The sequence below is a fragment of the Thamnophis elegans genome, chromosome 12 (assembly GCF_009769535.1).
Source record: "Thamnophis elegans isolate rThaEle1 chromosome 12, rThaEle1.pri, whole genome shotgun sequence".
NCBI lineage: Eukaryota > Metazoa > Chordata > Lepidosauria > Squamata > Colubridae > Thamnophis > Thamnophis elegans.
In genome coordinates, this window is record NC_045552.1 from 47,964,142 (window position 1) to 47,991,014 (window position 26,873).

General features: G+C 45.6%; 1 protein-coding gene across 1 annotated transcript; it reads left to right on the forward strand.

Moving 5' to 3' along the window:
• The first annotated feature begins 1,780 nt into the window (after positions 1–1,780).
• Positions 1,781–25,511, forward strand: XKRX (XK related X-linked). The gene is made up of 3 exons (XM_032228677.1): positions 1,781–3,141; positions 16,365–16,624; positions 21,754–25,511. The coding sequence occupies exons 1-3, from the start codon at positions 2,675–2,677 to the stop codon at positions 22,497–22,499; spliced, it is 1,473 nt and encodes a 490-aa protein (XP_032084568.1). The 5' UTR covers positions 1,781–2,674; the 3' UTR covers positions 22,500–25,511.
• Positions 25,512–26,873: the final 1,362 nt, after the last annotated feature.

Here is a 26,873-nt window from a genome sequence, read left to right on the forward strand (position 1 = left end):
GGATGGCAAGCCACTCCCACAAAGGAGGCCACACCCACAGAGTAGGTTCGAACAATTTTTGAAACCCACCACTGCTCCAGAGGATACCTAACGAGTTAACTGCCCCCCCCCGGGATAAATGTGATGTTTGTGGACAAATCAGTTGCCCATCTCTTCTATTATCTCCATTAGCTCCATATGCTCTTGTTTCATTGTCTGTGCATTTTCATGCTAATTCCAAACCAATTTCTTTTTTAAAAAATATATTTTTATTGTTTTTACATTCAAAACAGTGCAGCACCGTGAAGTCGTAGTGACCATACAATCACATTATATACAGATAATCTCATCCAATAACTAATAGCCTACTTAATACATTATCTATCCTTCTATCCAATCACATTATTTACTGTTTGTTCCAGTCTTGTCACCTTGTCTTATACCAATCATAAAATCTGTTCCAGACTTTGTAATATTCCGATTCCCCTTTATTTTTTAGTTCAAGCGTGAGCCTATCTGCTTCCGCACAGGCCAAAGTTTTCCTAAATATATCTAACTCTGATGGTGTATTTTCTTTTTTTCCAATACTGCGCAAAAGTTATACGTGCCACAGTGGTTCCACCACAAAACCGCGGTAGACAAAAGCGCGCTCGACGAAAGCGCATACGTGACGTCATTACAGCGCGACGAAAACATCGCGCTGTGATCGATAAATGTAAAAATAAAGCAAAAACCTTACCCTAACCCCCCCACAACCTAACCCTAAACCTAACCCTAAACCTAACCCTTAACCTAACCCTAAATCTAACCCTAAACCTAACCGTTAACCTAACGCTAAACCTAACGCTAACCCTTAACCTAACGCTAAACGTAACCCTAACGCTCTAAACCTAACCCTAACCCTTAACCTAACCCTAACCCTAACCCTAACCCTAACCCTTAGCTTTATGTGAATCGGCTTGCTTTAATTTTATTTTTATTTCAATTTTTAATTTTTTTCGTCGCGCTGTGATGACGTCAAATGCGCGCTTTCGTCGAGCGCGCTTTTGTGGACCGCGGTTTTGATGGGTCACGGCCACAGTTAGTACATGTATAATTAGATAAAGCACATCTTTCTTATACCCCTCCGGTAGTATCCCTAGGAGAAAAATTTCTGGTTTGAACAAAATTTTGCCTCCCACCAATTGTTCCAACCACAATTGTAGCATTTTCCAGTATTATTATTTTTTTTGCCTCATTGCATGTCCACCACATATGATAAAAGGTGCCTGGTCTTTTTTTTTTTTTTTTTTTGCATTTCCAACAATTTGGGGCCAATTTTTTAATTTCAAACCAATTTTGTTGTATAGATCAGGGGTCACCAACTTTTCGGACCTCAGGGAATACTAAATTCATAATTTTAAATTCCGTGGATCACTAATATGGATTTTTTTTTTTAAAAAAAGATAAATAGCATTGAGTGCAATATAAGAAAAGCAAATAATTTTTCTGCGGACCACCTAAATTTTCTTGCGGGCCACCAGTGGTCTACAGACCACTATTTGGTAACTGCTGGTATAAGATGATCTACAGTGACAATAAAGGCTGTGCTACTACTACTATGCTAGCAGGTTAAGGGTTGCTCCTTATATCAATGCATGCAAAGAAAAAATAAGCCAAGCTTTAAAACATCTGGATTTTAACGCAAGACCCAAGCATCCCCAGGGCCCCCATCTACGGATTTAAGCCTGAAGGATGGCCTCTTTTCAAATGATGCTGAGGACCCAGATTGTTGGGGGGCAATATGCTCTGTAAACCCTTTGGAGAGGGCCGGAAAGCATTTATATAAATCTAAGTGCTGTTGCTAATTAATAGCAGAAGGATTTGTGGGGCAGAAGGGGAAAAAGGTCTTTTAAGTCTCATTCTGAAATTACTTGTTTACATTACCTCTTCTCCCCCCCACCACCACTTCTTTTAGCAGATGCTGGCTCACGTCCAGCCGCCTATAACTTGTCGCGGAGCAGTCCGAAGCCCAACCGGTGAAACCTAGTCTCAGGCCTCTTTTGGCAAGTCCTGACGCCTGATCCACCCGGTTCCAAGCAGCGACCGAGGAACTCCCCGCGACTGGAAGCCAGGAGGCTGGCGCTGCCGAGCAGGGCGTGCGCTAGGACCCGGTTTCGCCTCCCCGAGCCGGAGCAGACACACCTGTTTTCCCGGCTCCGGATCAAGCCGAGCGAGCGGGCGGACGGAGGAGTGCGTGGCCGTCCGGGCTCCGCTCGCAAGCAGCTGCCGCTCGCGCCCCGCCGGGGTCGGCAAGGAGGAGCCCGCGGGCTCCGGGTCTCGAAGAGGAGCCGCCCGCCCTCCACGGAGACGCGAGACGCGGAGCTTCCCACGGGGGCTTGCGTGGATTTGACCACCCCAGAGCCGGAGATTAGCGGAGGGGGGGGGAACCGGCCCCGGGGGGCTCGGCGCTCGCTTCCCCTTGCTTGAGCTGCTCTCGCCTTGCCCCGCCGCCCTTCCCAGCGCTCGGGACTAGCCGCGGACTCAGTCTTGCCTTTCCTCCGCCTGTGAAATGGACGCGTTTGCAAAGCCCGAGCTTGCCGGCGCCTACGCTTTGCTGGGGCGCTTCGTTGGCCCCGCCGGCCGTTTCCCCATCAGCTGCCTGGGCTCCCCTTTGAAAAGTGGCTGAAGGGGACAAGGGAGGGGGAGCAGGTGGATGTCTCAGTTGCAACGGGAGGGTCCTTTGTGGGTTTTCTTTTTGGGTGCGGGGTTTGAACCGCCCCGGGCTGGAGCAGCTGCGGGAGGCATGGGCCGTGCGAAAGTGGCGGCGGAGGCGGATTCTTCGGTGGAAGAATGCTCCGACCACGTCTCCCGTGGAAGGAGCCCAAACCGTCCCCGCAAGCTTTTGCGCAGAGTGGCCTCGCAGGCGGTGACCAGGACTAACCCGCCGCTGGGCATCATCTTCACCACCCTCCTGTACTGCGGGGAGCTGGCCTCGGCCTGCGTGGTGACCGCCTCCTACAGCCGCTCCAACGACCAGTTCTGGATGGTCCTGACGCTGCTCTTGATGCTCCTCTCCTCCGTCATGGTCCAGCTGACCCTCATCTTCGTCAACCGGGACTTGACCAGCGACAAGCCCTTCATCCTCTTCATGCACCTGGTGCTCCTGGGACCCCCCATCAGGTGAGCTGGGGACAGCGCTTCCTCTCCTCCCCATCGCAAAACTTGGCTCCTCAACTTGGGGTTCAAGGAGGCCTGTCTTCCCCTCAACTGTGCAGGGACTACCATGCCCAGAATCCACAAGTGGAGCTCAGTTAGGGTGTCTTCCTCCAGTTGTGCAGGGACTACCATACCCAGAATCCGCAAGCTGGGTTCAGTTAGGCTTCTCTTCCCCAACTGTGCAGGAATTACCATGCCCAGAATCCACATTTGGCTTCAAGTTGTCTCCAAATGCCTTGGGATGCTTGGAGCTTGTGAGAAATTAAGAGAAGGGAGGTGAGAAGTGAGAAGTGAGGCTCATGCATTACTACAGCCACTGTTCCTTTGTGGAATAAACCATTAATGGGTCAGAATCACACATGGCTCCAAATATTTAAATCAGGGTTTTATCCAGTGGTGGGATTCAAATTTTTTTTAGTACTGGTTCTGTGGGCTTGGCTTGGTGTGCGTGGCATGGCTTGGTGGGAGGTGGCTTGGTGGGCGTGGCAGGGGAAGATTACTGCAAAATCCCCATTCCCTCCCGATCAGCTGGGACTCGGGAGGCAGAGAATAGATGGGGGCGGTGCCAGTCAGAGGCGGTATTTGCCGGTTCTCTGAACTACTCAAAATGTCTGCTACCGGTTCTCCAGAGCTGGTTAGAACTTGCTGAATACCACCTCTGGTTTTATCTCTCATAAGTGGCTAGCTGGATGCTAAACCCAGGACCCCATCTGCATCCCAACCAGGCCAAAATGGAGTGATCTACATGTTCTGCTTTGTGCTTCTTAAGACGAGAAAGGGCGGAGTCAAAATGGCAGCTCAACTTGGAAAATGTTGATTTGAATGTGAGAACTAAAGTCTTCCTCCAGTCTGAGTTCCTAAACCCCAACTTTCTCAAAACTAAGATGTCTGGGATTCAATGTCCAGAATTTCCCAGCCAGCCATGGGAGTTGAACTCCAGACAGTTGGAGTCCTTGGTGCTTTTTGAGCCTCATTGTTTTCTTGCAGATGTTTCATTGCCCAATGAGTTAACATTATCGTAGGAGTGAGCTTTCCTCCCATGTTATGCCCCTAATAATATAAAATGCCACAATTACAATATAAAGTGCCACAATTACAATATAAAATGCCACATATACAATATAAAATGCCATTAGAATATAAAAAGAGAGCAAGCCCCCTTTCCCTACTAGCCCTGATGATGTTACCTACTTTGGTAATAAAACGTCTGCAAGAAAACAAGGACCCACAGTTCAACCCTGAGATGCAAATATTCTCTTCCATTGGAACTCTCGTCATCTTAAAAGTGCCAAAGTTGAGAAATGCAATCATAAAAAGTATCTTGCTTTAAGAATTAGTTCCCAGATCAGCCGTGTGTCTTCCTTGCTCCCATCCTACCCGCCATGCTCATTTTGCTAAGTGTGGTTCTGGCTATTTGTCCTTGATTTTTTTTTTGCTCGGAGCATGCTAGAAGCCAAGAGGCAGGCCCAGTTTGGAAGCCAATGTCCTCTGCAGAGGAATGTTGATCAGGATGGAAGCTTCTGCCCTTTCGCCAGGAGGAAATGTGATCTTCTCAGAATGTTTAGCATGCTCAAATGCCCTTGGGACCTGCTAGAGCTGAAGATACTGTACGCCCGAAGTTAGGAGAGGCGTAGAATGTCTTTGCAGAGCTAACTAGCATCGAGGGTGATGGCCATGTGTGGAAGATGAGAACTCCAGGAAACAGAATAACAGAGTCGGAAGGGACCTTGGAGGTCTTCTAGTCCAACCCACTGCTCAAGCGGGAGACCCCATCTAATCTAGGAACTAAAAAGTAGGGCACCGTGCTGGAGGTGTGAGATTCTTTTGGCATGTCTTTTTATTTTATTCAAGACAAAAGTTAAAATGCAAAATACAACACTGCTGAAAAATCCAAAGGGAAAAAAAAAAAAAAAAACCAAACCATCAAAATATTAAAAAAAGAAAAAGGTGCATCCAAAAAAGGACAACATTTATGCACATTTATCCTCCCTAGTTGAATACTGATTAATACATTATTATGACATTAGTTCCCACCCCATGCAAAACAGGCCCTCCCCAAAATTTTAAACTATTAAATCTATTTGCAAATTATGGACCCATTCTTCTATATATTAGTGACAAAGTACTGAGCCGAGGTGGCACAGTGGTTAGAGTGCAGGACTGCAGGCCACTTCAGCTGACTGCTATCTGCAGTTCAGCGGTTCAAATCTCACCGGCTCAAGGTTGACTCAGCCTTCCATCCTTCCGAGGTGGGTGAAATGAGGACCCAGACTGTGGGGGCAAGATGCTGACTCTGTAAACCGCTTAGAGAGGGCTGAAAGCCCTATGAAGTGGTATATAAGTCTAACTGCTATTGCTATTGCTATTGCTAAAGTAGTTAAGAATAAAATTGATATTGGATCAAAACAAAATGAAAGTGTCAAAACTCTCTGTTGGTGTGAGATTATTAAGCTCCACCTGTTGACCAAATTGTTTGGGGGGTTTTCTAGCCAAAAGGATGAATTGTCCCCCTTTAAATGGGTGTTTGTAAATTCCTCTGTTCTTGGTCATGTGAAATATTCCCCCTGTCAACTTTCTTTGCTTCTTTTTTTAAAAAAATTCAAGATGAGAGGTTGCTTGTTGACTCAATTTTTCCTCTGACGATATTAACAGGCTGAACTTGAAATCTAGGTTGACAAAACAAAATTGCAGCATTGCCTTGGTGACATCATGACACTTGAGGTGTTATTTTGAGAGAAGTGGGGCTTCTGTCACACTCAATGAACTCTTCCCCACACTTCCCCTTTCTTCTTCCTATGGCCCAGTTTCCATACCATGTATACCCCGCTCAGCTACCAAGGAACCCAGTTAAATCTTTTAGTGGTGGCGCAATGGTTAGAATACAGCATTGCAGGCAAACTCTGTCCACATCCTGGAGTTCGATCCTGACTGCCTCAAAGTTGACTCAGCCTTCCATCCTTCTGAGGTAAAATGAGGACTCAGATTGTTTGGGGACAAGATGCTGACATAACTGCCCAGAGAGTTCTGTAAAACACTATGAGTGACGTATAAATAAATCTAGGTGCTATTCAGAGGTGGGTTTCTGCTGATTCTCCCCGGATCAGGCGAACCTGTAGTAGTGCTGGTGGGAGGCTCCGCCCACCCACCCAGATGCTTCTGCGCATGCACAGAAGCTTCATGCGAGCCCATGAGCTCAGCGGTAGTAAAATAAATTGAAACCTGCCACTGGTGCTATTGCTATTCTTATTATTGATGATTCCAGAAACCAGTAAAAACACCCACCTGGAGTCCTTGTCCACATTTCCTTGAAGACAGGATAAAAATTGATGATTAAAAAAAAAAAATCCAAAAAAATGAATTTTAAAAATTTAAGTCAGATATTTTAAAATTTAAATCGGTTTATTTTTATTTTTATCAAATTTATTTTCACAAAATGCTTCTGGAATAAAAAAAACCCTAAAGATAATTTTCTATTTAAGATTCATTAATAATTTAGTTTATTCAGTGTGGAACGGAACTTAGTTATGTAGAATGAGGAGGCTGTATATTCTGCCATATTGGGACTGTCGGTGACTCATTCAACAACAGGTCAGAGGAGGAGTCGCTGAGGGACGGAGATGACAGTTGCTCTTTCAAAATCATGATTTAAAGTGAATCGATTTAAATCAAGCCTTTTTACTAGTGATTTAAATGACTTAAATTGACTTGATTTGAATCAAATCCACCCTGCTTGAAGGTGCCTGATATCATGTTAATCTTTAAACCAGAAGTAAGTAAGTAAGTAAGTAAAATCTTTATTACGGTCAAAGACCAGCGGTATACATTATTAAACCAGAAGAGGACCAACCAATGTCCTTTCCAGATCACTTGAAATAGGAGCCAGAAGGATTTGGCCAGCTTTTAAAAATAAGGGCCTATTTATTTAGAGAACGTATCTGATCAGGCTTCATCAAATTGATAACACTCTCATTGCCCATGAAGATAAAAAATAAGGTAAACATTACATTGGAACAGAAAAGACACTCTAACTCAAGTGAAAAGCTGGCTGGACTTTCTCAGTTTATTTCAGAAGGTCAAACCTTCAAACCAGACCAGGCCAGGTGCCGTGGGGATTCCAGGAATAACCTATAAATAATACAGTAGGCCATAAAAAGAGAAATTCTGGAAATTCTGCCCGAGCTTCTTTCTGTCTCTTCTTATAGTAAACAAAGTCAAGGCGGGGTTATCCTGAGCTGCTTTCTCACACTTGCTTCAACCTCTGGAGTAACGTCTTCCCCAAGTTGCTTCCTGGACCATGCTCATCTCTGAATTGCTTTTTTTTTTTTTTTTAATTGAGGTTGGAAATTGAGGATTTCCAGATTTGGTTGCAGAATTACTGAGCTCCAGTTTTCAACCGTTAGGAGTCATAGTTTTCCATCCCAGTCTGCTTCTTGATTCTTTCTAAGAGACAACCCTAATTGTGAGGCCATCTACGTTGATCTTGTGCTAGATGGCCATTTGAATAGAATAATAGAATAGAATAGAATAGAATATGAAGAGAAGAAAAGAGAAGAGAAGATAATTCTTTATTGGCCAAGTGTGATTGGACACACAAGGAATTTGTCTTTGCTGCAGATGCTCTCAGTGTACATAAAAAGACAAGATACATTTGCCAAGAATCATAAGGTACAACACTTAAATGATAGTCATAGGATACAAATAAGCAATCAGGAAACAATATCAATATAAATCAAACAACAAAGTTACGGTCTTGCAGTCATAAGTGGGAGGAGATGGGTGATAGGAATACTGAGAAGACTAATAGTAATAGTAATGCAGACTTAGTAAATAGTTTGACAGTGCTGAGGGAATTATTTGCTTAGCAGAGTGACGGGAAAAAACTGGTATTTTGTCTAGTTATCTTGGTGTGCAGTGCTCTATAGCGCCGTTTTGAGGGTAGGAGTTGAAACTATTTATGTCCAGGATGTGATGGGTGTGTAGATATTTTCACAGCCCTCTTTTTGACTCGTGTAGCATACTGGTCCTCAATGGAAGGCAGGTTGGTAGCCATTGTTTTTTCTGCAGTTCTAATTATCCGTTGAAATCTGTGTCTGTCTTATTGGGTTGCAGAACCAAACCAGACAGTTATAGAGGTGCAGATGACAGACTAAAATCATTCCTCTGTAGAACTCTATGTAGAACTGGAGCATGATAGAGAGATCAGCTGAATAGAAAGTGGACAGGTCTGATTGTCTTGGGGCATGACCTATAGGAAACTATTGGGTGGGGCAAAGGGAAGTATTTTAGCTCTCTGTTCTAATTCTGGAAGTTGCAATTAGGCCAATGATTTTGGTGGGTTGCAGATTCAAGATGTACACGAGGAGGAACTTCTCCACTCGGTAGGTTCAAGACAGTGGTGGGTTTCAAAATTTTTTAGAACCTCTTCTGTAGGTGTGGCCTGCTTTGTGGGAGTGGCTTGTTGGCCATGTGACTGGATGGGAGTGGCTTGCCGGCCATGTGACTGAGTGGGCGTGGCCAACTTGTAAAATATGGTGAAACTCACTTAACAACGCTCTTACTTAGCAACCAAAATGTTGGCTCAGAAACTCTGGCATTTGAAGCACGCAAGTCTTAAAGTTGTCAAGTTGCAAGACCCTTGCACCCCTAACCCTTTAGAAAAAAAAACCCAGGAGTGTTCAAAGTTGGCAGCTTTAAGACTTGTGGACTTCAACTCCCAGAATTCCTCCTCTCGCTCTTCATCTTGATGATGTGCGGACGGGCGGGGGGGAAGGGGAGGGAGCTGGAACCGGTTCTAAACGGCACGGTAGATTTGTGGAACCTCTTCTATAGAAGAGGTTAGAACTGGCAGGAACCCACCCCTGGTTCAAGATAGATAAAAGGTAAGGAATTTAGCTTTGTACAAAGCTCAAGGTTAGCTGCTAGCAATCCATTATTAGACCAAACCATTTCAACTATTTATCACTAAGCAAACTCTTTCCCAATCGCAGAAGTCTCGGTAGACAACAGCCCTGCAGCCAATTGCATCAGGTTTAGCCGAGATAGGACATTCCAGGAGCTTTGAGCTAGACTGGGCAGTTTGAAATGAAATCACAACAAATCAAATCCGCGACAGGCAAAGCAAAGCGTTTCCTTATTATTGCCAAGAAAAACAGCATGGAAAGGACTCTACATGAAGAAAATTTTGCCCTCAAATGGAGGAGTTTCCTGCAAAACCTTCCTTGCATCACTCCCAGCTTCAAACTTTTGCCACTAAAGAATGGTTTTTTTAGCGGAGCCGAGGAAAGGAAGGGGTTAAGATGATGGGGAATAATAAGAGTTGCTGTATTTTTCTGAAACTTGAACCGAGTCCAAGGTTTTGTTCTAGCTTCTCCCAATTGCCTGCCCTGGCCTTGCTTGTTTGGGAAATGTGGTTTGAAGCCCTTGACCTAAAGACCACCAGCATAAAACAATTAGATCTCCCTGTTTTTCTATCCTAGTTTGCAGAGATGTTTCAATGCTGGAAACCGGAGGGCTGAATTCTATGAATTCCTTCAAAGGGATACCTCCCAGGTGGATTGGAGTTTAGCTCCCATAATCCCTTGTTGTTGTTAGTTGCAAAGTCGAGTCCGATCCATTGCGACCCCATGGACAACCTTCCTCCAGGCCTTCCTGTCCTCTACTATCCTCTGGAGTCCATTTAAGTTCATGCTTACTACTTCAGTGACTCCATCCAGCCACCTCATTCTCTGCTTTCCCCTTCTTATTTTGCCCTCCATCGTTCCCAGCATTAGGTTCTGCTCCAGTGAGTCCTTCCTTCTCATTAGGTGGCCAAAGTAGTTGAGTTTCCTCTTCAGGATTTGGCCTTATGAAACCTCAGATATGCAGATAATACTACTCTAATGTCAGGAAGTAAAGAGGAACTAAAGAGCCTTTTGATACGGGTGAAGGAGGAGAGTGCAAAAGTTGGCTTGAAACTCAACATTAAGAAAACTAAGATCATGGCATCCGCTCTCTCAATTCCTGGCAAATAGATGAGGAAGAAATGGAGGTAGTGACAGATTTTATTTTCCTGGGCTCCAAAATCACCGCAGATGTGGGCTGCACCCAAGAAATTAAAAGACGCTTGCTCCTGGGAAGGAAAGCTATGGCAAATCTAGACAGCATACTACAAAGCAGAGACATCACCCTGCCAACAAAAGTGTGTATAGTCAAGGCTATGGTTTTCCCAGTTGCAATGGATGGCTGTGAAAGTTGGGCCATAAGGAAGGCTGAGTGCCAAAGAATTTGACCTTTGAACCATGGTGTTGGAAAAGACTCCTGCGAGTCCCTTGGACTACAAGGCGATCAAAGCGGTCAGTTCTAGAGATCAACTCATAATCCCTAGCCAGCACAAAATTGATCTTCAGAACAGATGGAGAGCACCATGGAAGGACTCTAGGTGTGTTTGTATAAAACGAATTAACCATCCTAACCTTGGTGCTGCGAGTAGAGTCCAGAGGTTCCTATCATCCCAGAAAAATGTAGAATAGAATGAATGACCTGGAAGGGACCTTGGAGGTCTTCTAGTCCAACCTCCTGCTTAGGCAGGAAATCCTACACCACTTCAGACAAGTGGTTGTCCAATCTCCTCTTAAAAACATCCAGTGTTGGAGCATTCACAACTTCTGGAGGCAAGCTGTTCCAATGATTAATTATTCTGTCAGGAAATTTCTCCTTAGTTCTAAGTTACTTCTCTCCTTGATCAGTTTCCACGCATTGCTTCTTGTCCTGCCTTCTGGTGCTTTGGAGAATAGCTTGACTCCCTCTTCTTTGTGGCAGCCCCTGAGATATTGGAACACTGCTATCGTGTTTCCCTTAATCCTTCTTTCCATTAAACTAGACATACCCAGTTCCTGCAACCGTTCTTCATCTGTTTTAGCCTCCAGTCCCCCAATCTTCTTTGTTGCCCTTCTCTGCACTCTTTCTAGAGTCTCAACATCTTTTTTAGATCTTTGGTAGGGTACCAAAACATCTTAGTCTCCTGCAAAGGATGGCTGCTTTTACCCCCTTCTTCTGCAGGCTCCTTCAGAAAATACACCAGTGGGATCTTCCCACTCCCTCACTATTTGTTTGCTCTCAGCATCCGATGTGTCCGCCAGCCAGCCAGTATCACTCCGATTGGAGCCAGGAGACGAGACGAGGTCCAACTGTCCGCCCCCCTCCCTTGTTCTCTCTTTGCGCTCTGTTCTACCCGTCGGTTTTAGCTCCACCAGCCATTCCTGCATCAACGAGAACAGAGCTGGCTTGTCTGAGGCTCTATTTTCAGCATCGGGAGGTCAACAAAGAACCCTTTTCTAAGGCTGGCTGTTTGCATGCCGCACCTCCCTTTCCCTCCAAGCGGATGAGAAGGTTTTTGTGAAAGCCTTCAAGGTATTTCAGCCTGGTAGAGGCTCTGGCTTGGGTGGGGTTGAATGTGAAGCAACCTAAAAAAATAACAATTTTGGTGGTGATGCTCGCCCTGGAAATAGGCTAAGCCAGTGACGGTTAACCTTTTTGGTGCTGAATGGCCAAAACACACATGCACGCCCCAATTCTCAAAATGCTTGGCGAGTGCCCCCTGAATGTGCCCTGTCACCCGTGCATGCGCGCTAGTGGTGAGTTCCTACTGGTTCCGACCGGTTTGACTGAATCGGTAGAGGTTTGGAGGCTTTGGTCACTGGAATCAGCCATGACCCAGGCCTGCCACGCCCCTGAACTGCTTCCTTGGTCGGCGCCATCTTGATTTTCAGTTCTGCGCGTATGCAGGACAATTTTAATTGCACTGAGCATGCATGCACAGCGCGCATCAAGCTTACACAATGCGCATCAAGTGCATGCAGTGTGTATCAAGTGTATGCACACAAAGCGCACACACAAGCGAAATAGCAGTAGTGTTGGCCGGAACCCACCCCCGATGTGCGCACGTTCCCTGTGCATGTGCCCCATCCCCTGGCCCCCATTTTGGCTTCTAGGTTGGTGCAAGAGACTTTTCGGGCCCAAAACGGGGTGCGGGGCTCGAGATCTTTGTAGTTTTTCTGCAGGTTTTCTCCACCATTCCTGCCACGGAGAGGCACCTGTGGAGTGTGGAGCCTGCGAAGACTGGAAAATGCACGGGTGGCAGGAATGCAGGAGAAAGCTAGGGCGCACTGGGGAGAAACTGTGGAGAGCGGTGAAGGCCCGTCCCTGCGCATGCACAGCAGAGACCTGAAAACCAGCGGGTGGGAGGCACACATGTACATGCAGTGGAGCTGGGCTGGGTTGAGGGCTGGGGTGTCCGCAGAGAGGCTCTTTGTGCACCTGTGGCAATGCCTGTCATAGGTTTGCCATCACGGGACTAAACTATTTCATAAAGTGTGGGTCTTACACAGGGGTGGGTTCCTGCCAGTTCTAACCTCTTCTACCGTGCCGTTTAGAACTGGTTCCATCTCCCTCCATCCCCCCCCCGTCCGCACATCATCAAGATGAAGAGCGAGAGGAGGAATTCTGGGAGTTGAAGTCCACAAGTCTTAAAGCTGTCAAGTTTGAACACCCCCCTGGTTTTTTTTCTAAAGGGTTAGGGGTGCAAGGTTCTTGTAACTTGACAGCTTTAAGACTTGCGTGCTTCAATGCCAGAGTTTCTGAGCCAACATGACTGGAGGAGGAATTCTGGGAGTTGAAGTCCACAAGTCTTAAAGCTGTCAAGTTTGAACACCCCCGTGGTTTTTTTTCTAAAGGGTTAGGGGTGCAAGAGTCTTGTAACTTGACAGCTTTAAGACTTGCGTGCTTCAATGCCAGAGTTTCTGAGCCAACATGACTGGAGGAGGAATTCTGGGAGTTGAAGTCCACAAGTCTTAAAGCTGTCAAGTTTGAACACCCCCGTGGTTTTTTTTCTAAAGGGTTAGGGGTGCAAGGGTCTTGTAACTTGACAGCTTTAAGACTTGCGTGCTTCAATGCCAGAGTTTCTGAGCCAACATGACTGGAGGAGGAATTCTGGGAGTTGAAGTCCACAAGTCTTAAAGCTGTCAAGTTTGAACACCCCCGTGGTTTTTTTTCTAAAGGGTTAGGGGTGCAAGAGTCTTGTAACTTGACAGCTTTAAGACTTGCGTGCTTCAATGCCAGAGTTTCTGAGCCAACATGACTGGAGGAGGAATTCTGGGAGTTGAAGTCCACAAGTCTTAAAGCTGTCAAGTTTGAACATCCTTAGGATTTTTTTTTCTAAAGGGTTAGGGGTGCAAGAGTCTTGTAACTTGACAGCTTTAAGACTTGCGTGCTCAGAGTTTCTGAGCCAACATTTTGGTTGCTAAACAAGAGCGTTAAGTGAGTTTCACCACATTTTACAAGTTGACCATGCCCACCCAGTCACATGGCTGGCAAGCCACTCCCACCCAGTCACATGGCCAGCAAGCCACTCCCACCCATCACATGGCTGGGAAGCCACTCCCACCCAGTCACATGGCCAGCAAGCCACTCCCACCCATCACATGGCTGGCAAGCCACTCCCACAAAGCAGGCCACACCTACAGAAGAGGTTCTAAAAAATCTTGAAACCCACCATGGTCTTACAGCTAGTCCACACACATCTAGAATTCAGTGGTAGAGTTTTGGAAAGATTTGGAGACGCTCCTGCTCTTTCTGTCTAGAAATTAAAAATATTGCCTTTCCTGGAAAGTGGATTTTGAGGTGACAAGGGGTTGCAGGAAGACATCCCTTTTAGAGGGAAAAAAATAAGTTTAGAGGAAGAGGAAGTAAACGGACAAATTTAGCACAGAAAGAGGAACTTATGCATCTTCATTCTCTGCAAAACAACCAGACTAACCTAAAAAAAAAACAGTTCGATGCCTTCAGCCATACAAAAACTTGCTTGTCTTCTCTGTGAGCCAGTTCATGTGGATATCACATCACGATTTATGGTGTAGCATACCAATTTAACATAGCACAATCTGCAAGGCTAGCCGATTGCAACTGATCACAGTTAAGCCACTATGGCTTAGGAAGTTTGTTTTTAAGATTGCACAGCATTTATTTTTCGAGATGGATTAACACAAATCTTTCAAGAAACATTTTTCCAAAGCAGGTAATTGGGTTAGCCTTTTCTATCCAAAACAACAACTTGTCTCACGGCTTCCCAAAGACAAACCAATTTATTGCTGCCTGCATCTGGCTTGCTCCTTCAGATGCATCAGAATGAAGTTATACGCGGCCCGCCGAAGCAGAAAGCTTAATACGTTTGCAGCTCCTTAAGGTGCCCCAAGATTTTTCCTTCTGGAATGTATCATGGACGAACCTTTGAGTCCGTTCCCAAGGCATGATGTCATGGTTTCATTTGGATGTTGGCCAATTCTGCGCTCTGCCTTTCTTACAAACCTCGCTGTCTCATAGCTCACTAGGAAACTGTTTGTCAGGTTTGCAAAATCTAGGAATTTCAAGCTCCGTCTGAGTCAGTCGGGAGAAAGCACAGTCTCGCCTCTCATGCCAGGCTGCTGGTGGAAGGCATGTGCTCTTCAGTCTCACGCTTAACCCAGGGAGCTGAATGTGGGCGGGTCTCTTCGGGACTGTGGGAAAATCTTGAGCCCAGCTGCTGTAGAAAGTGGGATATCTAAGGCCCCAGGGAATCCGTTTCGGTCTGCGTCTGCTCCTAAACAACAAGGGAGGATTCTAGGATAGGTCCAGACTTCCGGTGCTCCATTACAATAAGCCACAAATATAGCAGATAAGAGTGTGTGCTTATCTTGGAATGAGACTTTCTGGTTCCTTCCTTGCATTGCCATGGCAGGAGACCAGCCTCCTGTGGTTTTCATTTTTTTTTAAAAATCAATTTCATATATACATTCACAATTATATGATCTCATAACTGTTATTAATAATATGTATTTATAACAATTTTTCCCTACAGTTGACAATATACTTGAAGATTGCTTTCTTAACATCCCATAGATCCATCTTATTTTACAACGGTCCTACTTCTTCTTCCCTCCCTCCCTCTTTCCTTCCCTCGTTTCTTCTCTCCTACTCCCCTTCCTTCCCTCCTTCCTTCCCTCCCTCCCTCTTTCCTTCCCTCGTTTCTTCTCTCCTACTCCCCTTCCTTCCCTCCTTCCTTCCCTCCCTCCTTCCCCTTCCCTCCTTCTCTCCTTTTTGAAATGAGGTCTTGAGTGGTGCTGCTTGCTGCTGCTGCTGCTGCTGTGTGGTCTCAGAGTTACAATACAAAAGCAGAGTTGGAAGGGACCTTGGAGGTCTTCTAGTCCAACCCCCTGCCTAGGCAGGAAACCCTATACCATTTCAGACAAATGGCTATCCAACATCTTCTTAAAGACTTTCAGTGTTGGGGCATTCACAACTTCTGGAGGCAAGCTGTTCCACTGATTAATTGTTCTAACTGTCAGGAAATTTCTCCTCAGCTCTAAGTTGCTTCTCTCCTTGATTAGTTTCCACCCATCGCTTCTTGTTCTACTCTCAGGTGCCTTGGAGAATAGTTTGACTCCCTCTTCTTTGTGGCAACCCCTGAAATATGGGAAGATTGCTATCATGTCTCCTCTAGTCCTTCTTTTCATTAAACTAGACATACCCAATTCCTGCAACTGTTCTTCATATGTTTTAGTCTCCAGTCCCCTAATCCTCTTTGTTGCCCTTCTCTGCACTCTTTCTAGAGTCTCCACATCTTTTCTACATCGTGGCAACCAAAATTGGATGCAGAATTCCAAGTGTGGCCATACCAAGGCCTTATAAAGTGGTATTAACACTTCACGTGATCTTGATTCTATCCGTTTATGTAGCCTAGAACTGGGTTGGCTTTTTTGGCAGCTGCTGCACATGGCTGGCTCATATTTAAATGGTTGTCCACTAGGACTCCAAGATCCCTCTCACAGTTACTACTCTTGAGCAAGATACCACCTATAGGGTACCTGTGCATTTTTTTTTCTTGCCTAAATGTAGAACCTTACTTTTTTAAGTAAGTTGCTTGGGGTTTGCTCATAGTCGGGCAGACAATGCTGCTTAGGTGTAAAGCCCTCTCTAAGCAGTTTACAGAGACAGCATATTTACCCCCAACAATCTGGGTCCTCATTTTACCGACCTTGGAAGGATGGCAGGCTGAGTCAACCTTGAGGCTGGTGGGATTTGAACTGCCAAATTGCAGTCAGCAGATGTGGCCTGCAGTACTGCACTCTAACCACTGTGCCACTGAATAACCCCCCCCCTCTTTCTCTTTTGTGCAGATGTTTGGAGTGCATAGTGATGTTTTACCACCAGGGCCGGGAGGAGGAGCCTTACGTCACCATCACCCGCAAGAAGCATATTCACAGCGACTGCGAGATCGAGATCGAGCAGGAAGTGGGGCACCTGGTGCGCCGGCTGGCCACTCACCGCAATGCTTTCAAGCGCATGGCGGTCATTCAGGCCTTCCTGGGCTCCACCCCACAGCTCACCCTACAGCTTTATGTCACTATAGTAGAGCAGTACCTGCCCCCCAGCAGAGGTAAGGACAGAACAGGGCTAAAGGATGGGGAGGGGAAAGGAAACTGAAGGGATGGTGGCAGAGGTGGGTTGCTAATTTTTTTACTACTGGTTCGGGCGTGATCGCGCTCGCATGTGATACTTCTGTGCATGTGGATGGGCGGAGCCGCCTGCTAGCAATCCGGGCAAAAACGGCTGCACCCACTTCTGGACGGTTGGATGAATTTTCTGGATGAAAATTTATTTGCTCTCCCGATGAGAGCGGATTTTTTTTTATTTTTATCTTATTTATTTCTTTTAAAAGAGCCGAGGTAACGCAGTGCTCAGAGTGCAGGACTGCAGGCTGCTAGCTGCAGTTCAACAGTTCAAATCTCACCAGGCTCAAGGTTGACTCAGCCTCCCATCCTTCCAAGGTGGGTAAAATGAGGACCCAGATTGTTGGGGGCAAGAGGCTGACTCTGTAAACCGCTTAGAGAGGTCTGTAAAAGCAGGTAAAAAGATCTCAAGATCTCAAGGGATCAATCTAGACTCTTCCAGAGGATTCTACAATCCTTTTTAAGGCTAGACAGCAAAACCTCTGTTTTTAAAGGTTAGAAAAGCTGCAGCGCCCCATAAATAAAAGATTTGCCTAAAAGGCTCAGAAAAACACCTGGTTGGCGAATTCTTGACAGTTGAATCTCTGGAACATGGGCTCTGCTAGGTGTATAATTTCAGTAGGTGTTGTTCTGACTGAGGCTTCCCAAGAGCATGAAGCAAACTCCTTGTCCCGACAAAAAACCTTTCTATTAATTTACTGTGAATTTTGCTCATTCATATCCAGCAAAGTCTTTCAAGGGAGGATTTACAGTCACAGACATTATCTGGCTCGGAGAGCTGCCAGGCCAATATCTGCAAAACTTGGCAAAGAGTCTCAGAGAGTCACGGATCAATTAAGCAAACTAATTGTCTCCTGCAAACTCCACTCCCCTTTCGCTCCCTTTTTATTTCCTCTGGGAGGGACCATTCATCCTCCACCTATGGCCTTATTCCCAGTTCGACCCCTGTTCTTTAGCTGTTCCCTTCATCTGGCAACTCTGCATGCGCACACTGGGAACAGGCTCCAGTTGTTCATCTGCCTCACTGAAGTCTGACTCTGAAGGCAGCTGATAACTGGCATACGGCTCTGGCCCCCTCTCTGCCTCCAACACAGAGCCCTCATCAGAGCCTTCCCCAGACTCCAGGACTGGCCCATATTCCTCCCCAACCTTCTCACTGTCCGAATCTGTTGCCAGCTCTGCTGGCAGGCCACAACAGGTGTGGCTTTCTCTGCTCCTGTTTTAATAGATGCGTCTGCGCAATTCCCAGAGGTGTGGTTCCAATAATTAGTGTTTATAAAATCGACTGCAGGTATTTTAATTGCCAAGCACGAAGGCATTTTGCCATCTGCTTTCCAAGAGGGATATCACCTTGGAAACATGCAGTCAGGTAACACACCCATCCAACCGATCCAGTGTGAGTCAGTGCTTTGAACAGCCTACCTCATTCTGATGTTTTCCAGATGTGCATGATGTCAAGTTTAATCCCCATCCAGGAATTTCCCTTCCTTTCCTCCTAAATGAATGAATGTATGGATGCTTTATTGACGTCTTATATACAGGCAGCCCTCAACTTAACAACAGTTCCTGTAGTGACTATTCGGAGTCACAACGGCATTGAAAAAAGCAACATGGCCATTTTTCACACTTATGACCGTTGCATTCGGATGCCTGACAACTGACTCACATTTATGACGGTTGCAGTGTCCCGAGGAGTCACGTGACCCCCTTCTGCCCACTTTCTCACAAGCCAAGTGAATGGGGAAGCCAGATTCACTGTGACTCATTTAAGAACGATTGTGATTCACTGAACAGATGTGGCGAGAAAAGTCTCAATGTGGGACAAAAACTCCATGACTGTCTCAGCCACATAAATTTGAGGCTGAATTGTGGTCTTAATTTGAGGGCTAGAAAATGATCCATGTATCTTCATTTTTCCAATTTTGGCCGTACGTAATTCTCGCTGCCGTTATCACAGGTAATATTAAAATATATACCTATAGATGAAAATGTAATAAGGAAAACATTAGACTGTGCCGAAATGGACAGGTTAAACGATGACAATTAAGGATAAAGAGGAAACGGAGTATTATTTAACTTGGGACCTATTTTATAAATGGTTAGAAAATAGAAGCAAAAGTTAGTAATTTATAATTTAGAAATTTAATTTAGAAGTTTATAATTAAGGAAATTAAAAACACGCGCGCACACACCCGATTCGATTTGGACAGCACACTGCCATTGAAGAAATGGAAACGTCATGGATAACGAAGGAAAATGTATAATAAAAATAATTTTAAAAATAAAACAAAACAATCAGTGTAAAAACTCAGGTCAAAGTTTAGTAGTAAAATGAGCACATATAAATCTTTAAAAAAAAAAACTGTAGAAATTCACTTGACTAGTTCAGCTCAATCATACAGGGATTCCAAGTGTGATGAAAATTAGGAATCTGGTAGCTTAAGCTCAGAAAGGTGTGTGCCTTTTAATAAGGTGTATTATTCAGAAAACACTCTACAATACCAACATCCTTGCCTAAAGCAATGTCTGAAGTGTATAGGGTTTCCTGCCTGAGTAGGGGGTTGGATTAGAAGACCTCCAATGTCCCTTCCAACTCTGTTATTGTACTCTATTCCATTCTGTTCTGTTCTATTCCGTTCCGTTCCATTCCATTCCATGCCACTCCATTAAACAATGGATGTTCTTTATGGAATTTCCTGAGAGAGGAGATGTATATGACTTTCATATCCCCTGCCCAGGAGTTGGAAGCTGGGAGAATTTTTTGTGTTTACAGAGCGTTTATCCTGGGTGGTATTTCCTTATATTTGTATGAGAGTATCGTCAGTTCCTGTAAATAGAAAACAAGAGTTTCACAACTGATGTTTGAGACTTGGTTAATAGACATTGAATGTACATTTGTGTGGGTGGCTTGGGAATTTTTGAAAACCAAATCTGCATTAGCCTTTGCCAAGGAGTCAGCGACAAAATGTGCTATTTCCTCGTTCGGTATATCTTCCATATTTCTCCGCAAGGATTCTCTAACCCCTCCTAAGCAGATTTAACCCAACCAAGAATTGGATGAAGGAAACACAAGTTAAAACCTCTCAGGTTTTCATATCCAAAACTCTCCAAGCTAAGCCTTGGCTAAGTTCCGGTTAAAGAAATGAACTAGCTCCCAAAATTCCATCATTGTACAGAAAATAGTCTATGGAATCCGCAGCTCCTACAAAACTCCGTGTAGATTAAGGTGAAAGGGTATTTTGGATTTTACTAGGACATTCTTCTGCTTGACTAACCAGTCTCACTGGTTTCTTTTAGCTTAGCTCAGCATATGGTTGTTCCTCTAACTCCTTGTGAACTTTTAATATGGATTCTGGGAAAAGAGAGGAGACACACCCTGCACAGCAAATTTCATTCTCTCCCCACCTCCCAATTGCAGGCTCCTTTCCTTTCCCCGTTTCTTTTGAGGGATGCAGTGGCTCAGTGGCTAAGATGCTGAGCTTGTCAATCGAAAGGTCGGCAGTTCGGCAGTTCGAATCTCTAGCGCCATGTAACGGAGTGAGCTCCCATGACTTGTCCCAGCTTCTGCCAACCTAGCAGTTCGAAAGCATGTAAAAATGCAAGTAGAAAAATAGGAACCACCTTTGGTGGGAAGGTAACAGTGTTCCGTGCGCCTTCGGCGTTTAGTCATGCCAGCCACAGGACCACAGAGACATTTTCGGACAGCGATGGTTCTTGAGCTTTGAAACAGAGATGAGTACTGCCCCTTAGAGTTAGGAACGACTAGCACATATGTGCGAGGGCAACCTTTACCTTTACAAATCTTTGGTTTACATTGAAAAAGCAAGTTTTTGGACACTGAAGGAGTAAAGCAGGCGTATAGAAACGAAAATCCCATTAAATCCAGTGAGGTTTACCTAATGAGAAAATGTATATAGGATTGCAATGACTCGCTTCACAGAGGCAATGATTCGCTTAACAATGGTGGCAAGATTCACTTAGCAACTATATTTACACATTTAAGAATTGCAGTGATTCACTTAACAATGGTGGCAAGAAAAGTTGTAAAATGGGGCAAACTCATTTAGCAAATGTTTAGCTTAGCAACATCAATTTTGGACTCAATTGTTGTCGTTACTCAAGGACTATCATGGGTGGGCTGCTGGGGGTTTGCACGGGTTCGGGCGATCCTCTAGCTAGAATTCTGCCCAGTTTGGCAAATCCCCAAATGACACTCCTGGCTGGCCACGCCCAGCCCTCCCCTCCCAGGAGTCTCCACACGGCCCCTTCATCATGCCAGGTAAGTGCAGCGCCTGGGTGGAGGCTCAGAGAGAGGGGGGGGAAACAGGCCTAGCGGAGGTTCCGGAAATCTGGAAATGGGCCCGTTTCTGGCCTCTGGAGCCCAGGGGAAACAATTTTTGCCCTCCTGGAGGCTCAAGGAAATGCCCCCTGCCATGGTGCAAGACAGAGGTGGGTTCCTACCAGTTCACACCAGTTCGGTAGAACCGGTTCGTCAAATCTACCGAACCGGTTAGAAGAGGTTTCACCAGAAAGCAGGCCACACCTACAGAAGAGGTTCCAAAATTTTTTGAATCCCACCACTGACACACAAACACATACACACACAGACAGACAGACTCACACAGAGAGAGAAAGAGAAAGAAAGGAAGAAAGAAAGAAAGAAAAAGTGAGAGAGAGATGAAAGAAAAAAAGGAAAAAGGGGCAGAGAGACAAGAGAGAGAGAGAGAGAGAGAGAGAGAGAGAGAACACGTGGCCGGCAAGCCACTCCCACCAAGTCACATGGCTGGCAAGCCACTCCCACAAAAGAGGCCACTCCCACAGAGTAGGTTCGAAAAATTTTTGAAACCCACCACTAGTGCAGGAGGCTGACCAGGCCACGCCCACTATGGCCACACCCACCCAGCAACAGGGCAGCGAACCCATTGCTGCAATTTTTGAAGCCCACTCCTGGAACTAGTAAATTAACCACTGCAGTGATTCCCAGCGCCTCTAATTTTTACAAGTTGATCGTGGTTTGCTCTTCATTGCTTACCTTTCCTTTTTCCTTCCCTTCTAGCTGTGCTGATGAGCATGTGCTTACTCTCAGTCACGTACGGCGCTTTGGTCTGCAACACCCTGGCCATCCAGATCAAGTACGATGACTACAAGATCCACCTCCACCCCTTGGCCTTCATCTGCATCATCTTATGGAGGAGCTTGGAGATCTCCACCCGCATCACCATCTTGGTCCTCTTTGGGACCGTCTTCAAGTACTATGGCTTGGCCGTCGGGGCGGCCAACTTCTTGGTCTTCTTCTTCTTACCGTGGATTGAGTTTTGGAGAAGCGGGGCCAAACTGCCCGAGAATGTGGAGAAAAACTTCAGCCGGGTGGGAACTTTGACTGTCCTGATCTGCATCACTGTGCTCTACGGTGGCATCAATGTCTTCTGTTGGTCAGCTGTCCAGCTCAGGTTGTCCAGGCGAGACCTGATTGTCCGCTCCCAAAACTGGGGCTGTTTAGTTTTATTCTATGTGTTCCGCGGACTGGAGAACAGCCTGCTGCTCCTGGTTTGGTACTTCTTCAAGGAGGACTTCTACGAGTACGTCTGCACTCCCATGCTTGTGCTGCAGCTGCTGGTGGCCTACTGTCTGGCCATTGTCTTCATGCTTTCTTTCATGCAGTACCTGCATCCCTGCCGCCGCCTCTTCACGCACAACGTCTCGGACTTCTTGCATTGCATCTGTTGCCAGAAGGAACACGTTGCCGTTGCGGTCGATTTGGAGACACCTCATGAACCTGGTGTGAGGCACAGCATCGTATGACAATCGACACCCGGCTGATGGGGTGTTGATGAACCCCCATCCGGTGTCAAGTTTCAGCAGTTGTACCTGTTCTCCCCCATTGGGATTCGCCTTAATTTCACGGTGCTACGCTATAATTTATAAGCAGGAACGCAGGCAATTGTGGTGGGGATGTCTTCCTCAGCATCAGATGGACTTAAGACGGTGGGCTGGAAGGATACCCTTTGCTGCTGTTGGTGCAGGACTAGGGCAATCAGCATTGGGGACAGCAGGAGAAGACTTGACACATAGTATGAAAGAGGAACTTTAGTTGATGGGGCAAATCACCAATGAAGGATGGTTTTTGCTCTTCTAGGTGCCAGAAGTCTAGCACTGGAACTGCCTTGGCTGTGCTCATTTCCAGAAATGGAACTGAAGGACACTCAGCTGGCTCAGGACTATTGTAAGAAGAAGCTTTGCAGAAGAGACTGTCTCACTGTCTGTGTGACCCTGCACAGTTGTGTAAAGCTTCAAAGTGACTTCCCCAATTGTTCCTTTTATTTATTTGAAAACTTGTGAAGACTTTGTTTTTTGTAATTTGAAGTGCTGGAAAAGATGCTGTCGTGGATAGCAACCGAGTCTCAAAATTTGTTTGGGTTCCTGCAGTTCCATTTATGGTCCTGGGGTCTGAAAGCTCAGGATGATGAGTCTCCCAGGGAGCCCCATTGATGGAGCTTTGGATTTCTTGGCTCCACATCTTCAGGGGTGCCGCAACAGATTGGCCTTCCCAACTGCTCTGGAAGGAGCGAGATAGTGGCCAACTGCTACATTAGTGGCATTCTTCAAGGGAGAAAGAGCTGAGGTTGAATGCGTTGAGCTTGTGATGGGAAACTGGACCATTCCACATCCAAGTTCTGGTTCTAGGAGGTGATCAGCTCATCATAGTTTGGGCTCTTACCTGGGGAGGTAAGCCTTTCCCAATCACTTGGCTGGGTCCTATGCAAAGATATACTTTAAAAAACCCATTATGTTGAAATGCTCAGGACTACCAACCCAATTTGGCCTCCCAAAACACTTCCCACTGTATGCAATGCAAGGCTGTTTCTGAACACAAGCTCATCCAGTAGGTGAATCTTCAGTCGAAATGCTTGTGAGGAATACGGGTTGACATGTCGAGTTACATTTACTTGACTTCCAACAATTGTCTTGCATGAACTGATTTCTCCTTGTATCTTTCCTCTATGGAGCTAATGCAAGGATATTCAAACTTGGCAACATTCAGACCTGGAGACTGCAACTCTCTGAGGAATTCTGGAAGTTGAAGTCCACAAGTCTTAAAAAGTTACCATGTTTGGAGACCCCCTTAGCTAACAGATACCCCAGACTGAGTTAAAGGATCACTTTTATGTGGGATTTTGGTGCCCTTTGGTGGAAAGTTTGATCTGTCACCATCCTTCCTCTTCATGGTTCTTTCTGTCCCAAGGAGCAGGGTGAACAAGACCTTCAGAAGTAATAATTCAGAAAGAAAGAAAAAATGGAAGAGGATGATGGAGGTGAGGAGTCAACAGACAATACGAACAGCACTCTGATTGAATGATAGCCACTGCCTCATAACACCCATAATGCACTGCTGTATGGCTATAAGCCTATGACCACCTAATGTTGATTGGTGTCAGAAAAAAACAAACAGATCCAAAACCCTGAATCCCATAATAACCAGAGGAAGATACACAACTGATGCTAAGCCCAAGAGTAGGGGCAACACAGTATACTACAACTGTCTTTTGGTGCTACATCAAGATGGTCACTCTGGAGCACTTTGGATGTTCTCACTTGTATAGTGATTCCCAAGCCAGCCTTTTCCCAGCTCCCCAGATATCATCCTTTGTGACTTTTACCCTCAACAGCCAATATGTGGAGGTTAGAGAAGGCCACCTTTGATTGATAAGGAGATTCCCATTAGTATCCCTTACACCAGTGACGGCGAACCTTTTCAGCACTGAGTGCCAAAAAGGGAGCATTTAGTGCTCATCTGGAAAGACCAGGAAAAGGAATTGCCCAGGGGGCATGCATGTGCCGGAAAATGTACTTCTGGTTTCCGGCGCACGCATGCACATTGACCAGCAAGTCTTCCGGTTACTGCCATGCATGCACACGAGCTGGTCAGCTGACTGGCATGAAAACGGAAGGCCTGCTCTTCCGGTTTCAGGCACTGCCGCACGTACGAAGGGCAGCTGATCGTCTTGTGTGCATGCATGCCAGAAACCCGGAAGAGGAACCGGTGATGTTGGCTCGTGCCATGCGACATGGCTCTGCATGCCACTTCGGGCACACGTGCCATAGGTTTGCCATCATGGCCTTAGTCCCTGTCCATCTTCTTACTTTTTTGCCTGTTCTCGACTGCGAATAGGAAGGAAAACAAACAAAACAGTCCTCTAAATAGCCCGGTTTGAATCTGTGTATTTGTTAAATCCTCATTTGCGTTTGTGTTGTCCGTTAAACCCTCACTGCTTGCGTATTGTCTGCAACCGAGGCATTCGTTCCTTCCTGAGATCGAGACCTCTCCCCTGAAATAAACCCGACCTCAGGGGAGCATTCAGACGGAGCCTTCCTCCGCTTCATGTTGAACAGGAGTTTGTCTGTCAGCAATGCAGCGTAACGCCAACGCTGCATATACTAGCCGACCCGACCCTTGGGGAGAGAGTTTCACCTGCTGCAGTTGGCTTTCTGAGGACAGCTTAACCTAGCCAACAGCTGAGCCAGCGAAGAATCATCACCTACCTCAAGGAGAGATTCCACCACTGCCTTTTCGCCTGGGATTAAACCAGGTGTCCAGATCAGGTTTTGGGACCAGGCAATCTTAAGGCTAGAGGCACAACTTGTTTTCCCTGATTCTCCCTTTTTTTGTTTAATGCATAATTTCCTGCAGGGTGGCCATTGTGGCCAGGAACTTCCCAATAAGTGATTTTTCATGACTGGTGGTTTTCGTTCAAAAGTTTTATTTCTTTTCAAACAAACATTTCATCATTCCTCAATCAGTAAGACATCGGAGTACAATTTTTTGTGTGTCAAAATAGTTCTAGTTTACCACCAAATTCTTGTCTAGCCTAATGTATGCCCCTCCCTCCCTCCACCCTCCTCCCCAACCCCCTCCTCCTCCCCGCCCCCGACTTCCCAGAACCCGTACACTACAATAGAGCCGAGGTGGCGCAGTGGTTAAATGCAGCACTGCAGGCTACTTCAGCTGACTGCAGTTCTGCAGTTCGGCTGTTCAAATCTCACCAGCTCAGGGTTGACTCAGCCTTCCATCCTTCCGAGGTGGGTAAAATGAGGACCCGGATTGTTGTTGGGGGCAATATGCTGACTCTGTAAACCGCTTAGAGAGGGCTGAAAGCCCTATGAAGCGGTATATAAGTCTAACTGCTATTGCTATTGCTATACACGGTATGGATTTTTAACAAACACAGTCTAAAATCTATTGAGAAAAAAGAAATAAAGAAATTAATGACATCTCTACATTGATCTTAGCTTCTTCTTGCTGAGCTAACTTTAAACAATTTAAATCATTTCTGATCTTAAGCATAGGCTAACTGGAATTTCTTGGTCCCGTATGTATTTTGTATATAGTCAATCCATTTTTTCCAGTCTCGTTTATATCTCTCATTTGAGTGATCTTTAAGATATGCCGATATTTTAGCCATCTCGGCTAAGTTTGTAACTTTCAATGTCCATTCTTGAGTTGTAGGCAGGTCTTCCTTCTTCCAGTATTGCGCCACCAACAGTCTTGCTGCCGTTATTAGGTGCAGAATCAAGTTGGTCTCTACCACTGTAAAGTCAGTACATATACCTAGTAAGAATAACTGAGGAGTAAACTTTATCTTTCTTTTAAAGATATTTTGCATAATCCACCATATTTTTATCCAGAATGCCTTAACCTTTTGGCAGGTCCACCATATATGATAATATGTAGCATCGAGAGAACCACACCTCCAACATTTAGGCTGTACATTCGGATACATAGAAGCCAGCTTTTTAGGATCTAAATGCCATCTATAGAACATCTTATAAAAATTTTCTCTCAGGTTTTGAGCTTGTGTGAATTTCACATTTGTTACCCATATTCTTTCCCATGTATCCAACATTATTGGTTCTTCAATATTTTGAGCCCACTTTATCATACAAGATGACTGGTGGTTTTCTTTTACTGTTCCTCTCCTTCTTCCTCTCCCTCCCCTTCTCCCTTCCTTCCTTCCTTCCTTCCTTCCTTCCTTCCGTCCGTCCCATCCCCTTCTCTTGTTTTTTTCCCTCTTAAATGAAGCAGCCTACATTTAGGGATTTAGGAAACAGACAAGTGCAGCCATTAAAAAAAAATCATCCTGAACTACCTCTTTGAAATGACCATTCCCCCCCCCCCCC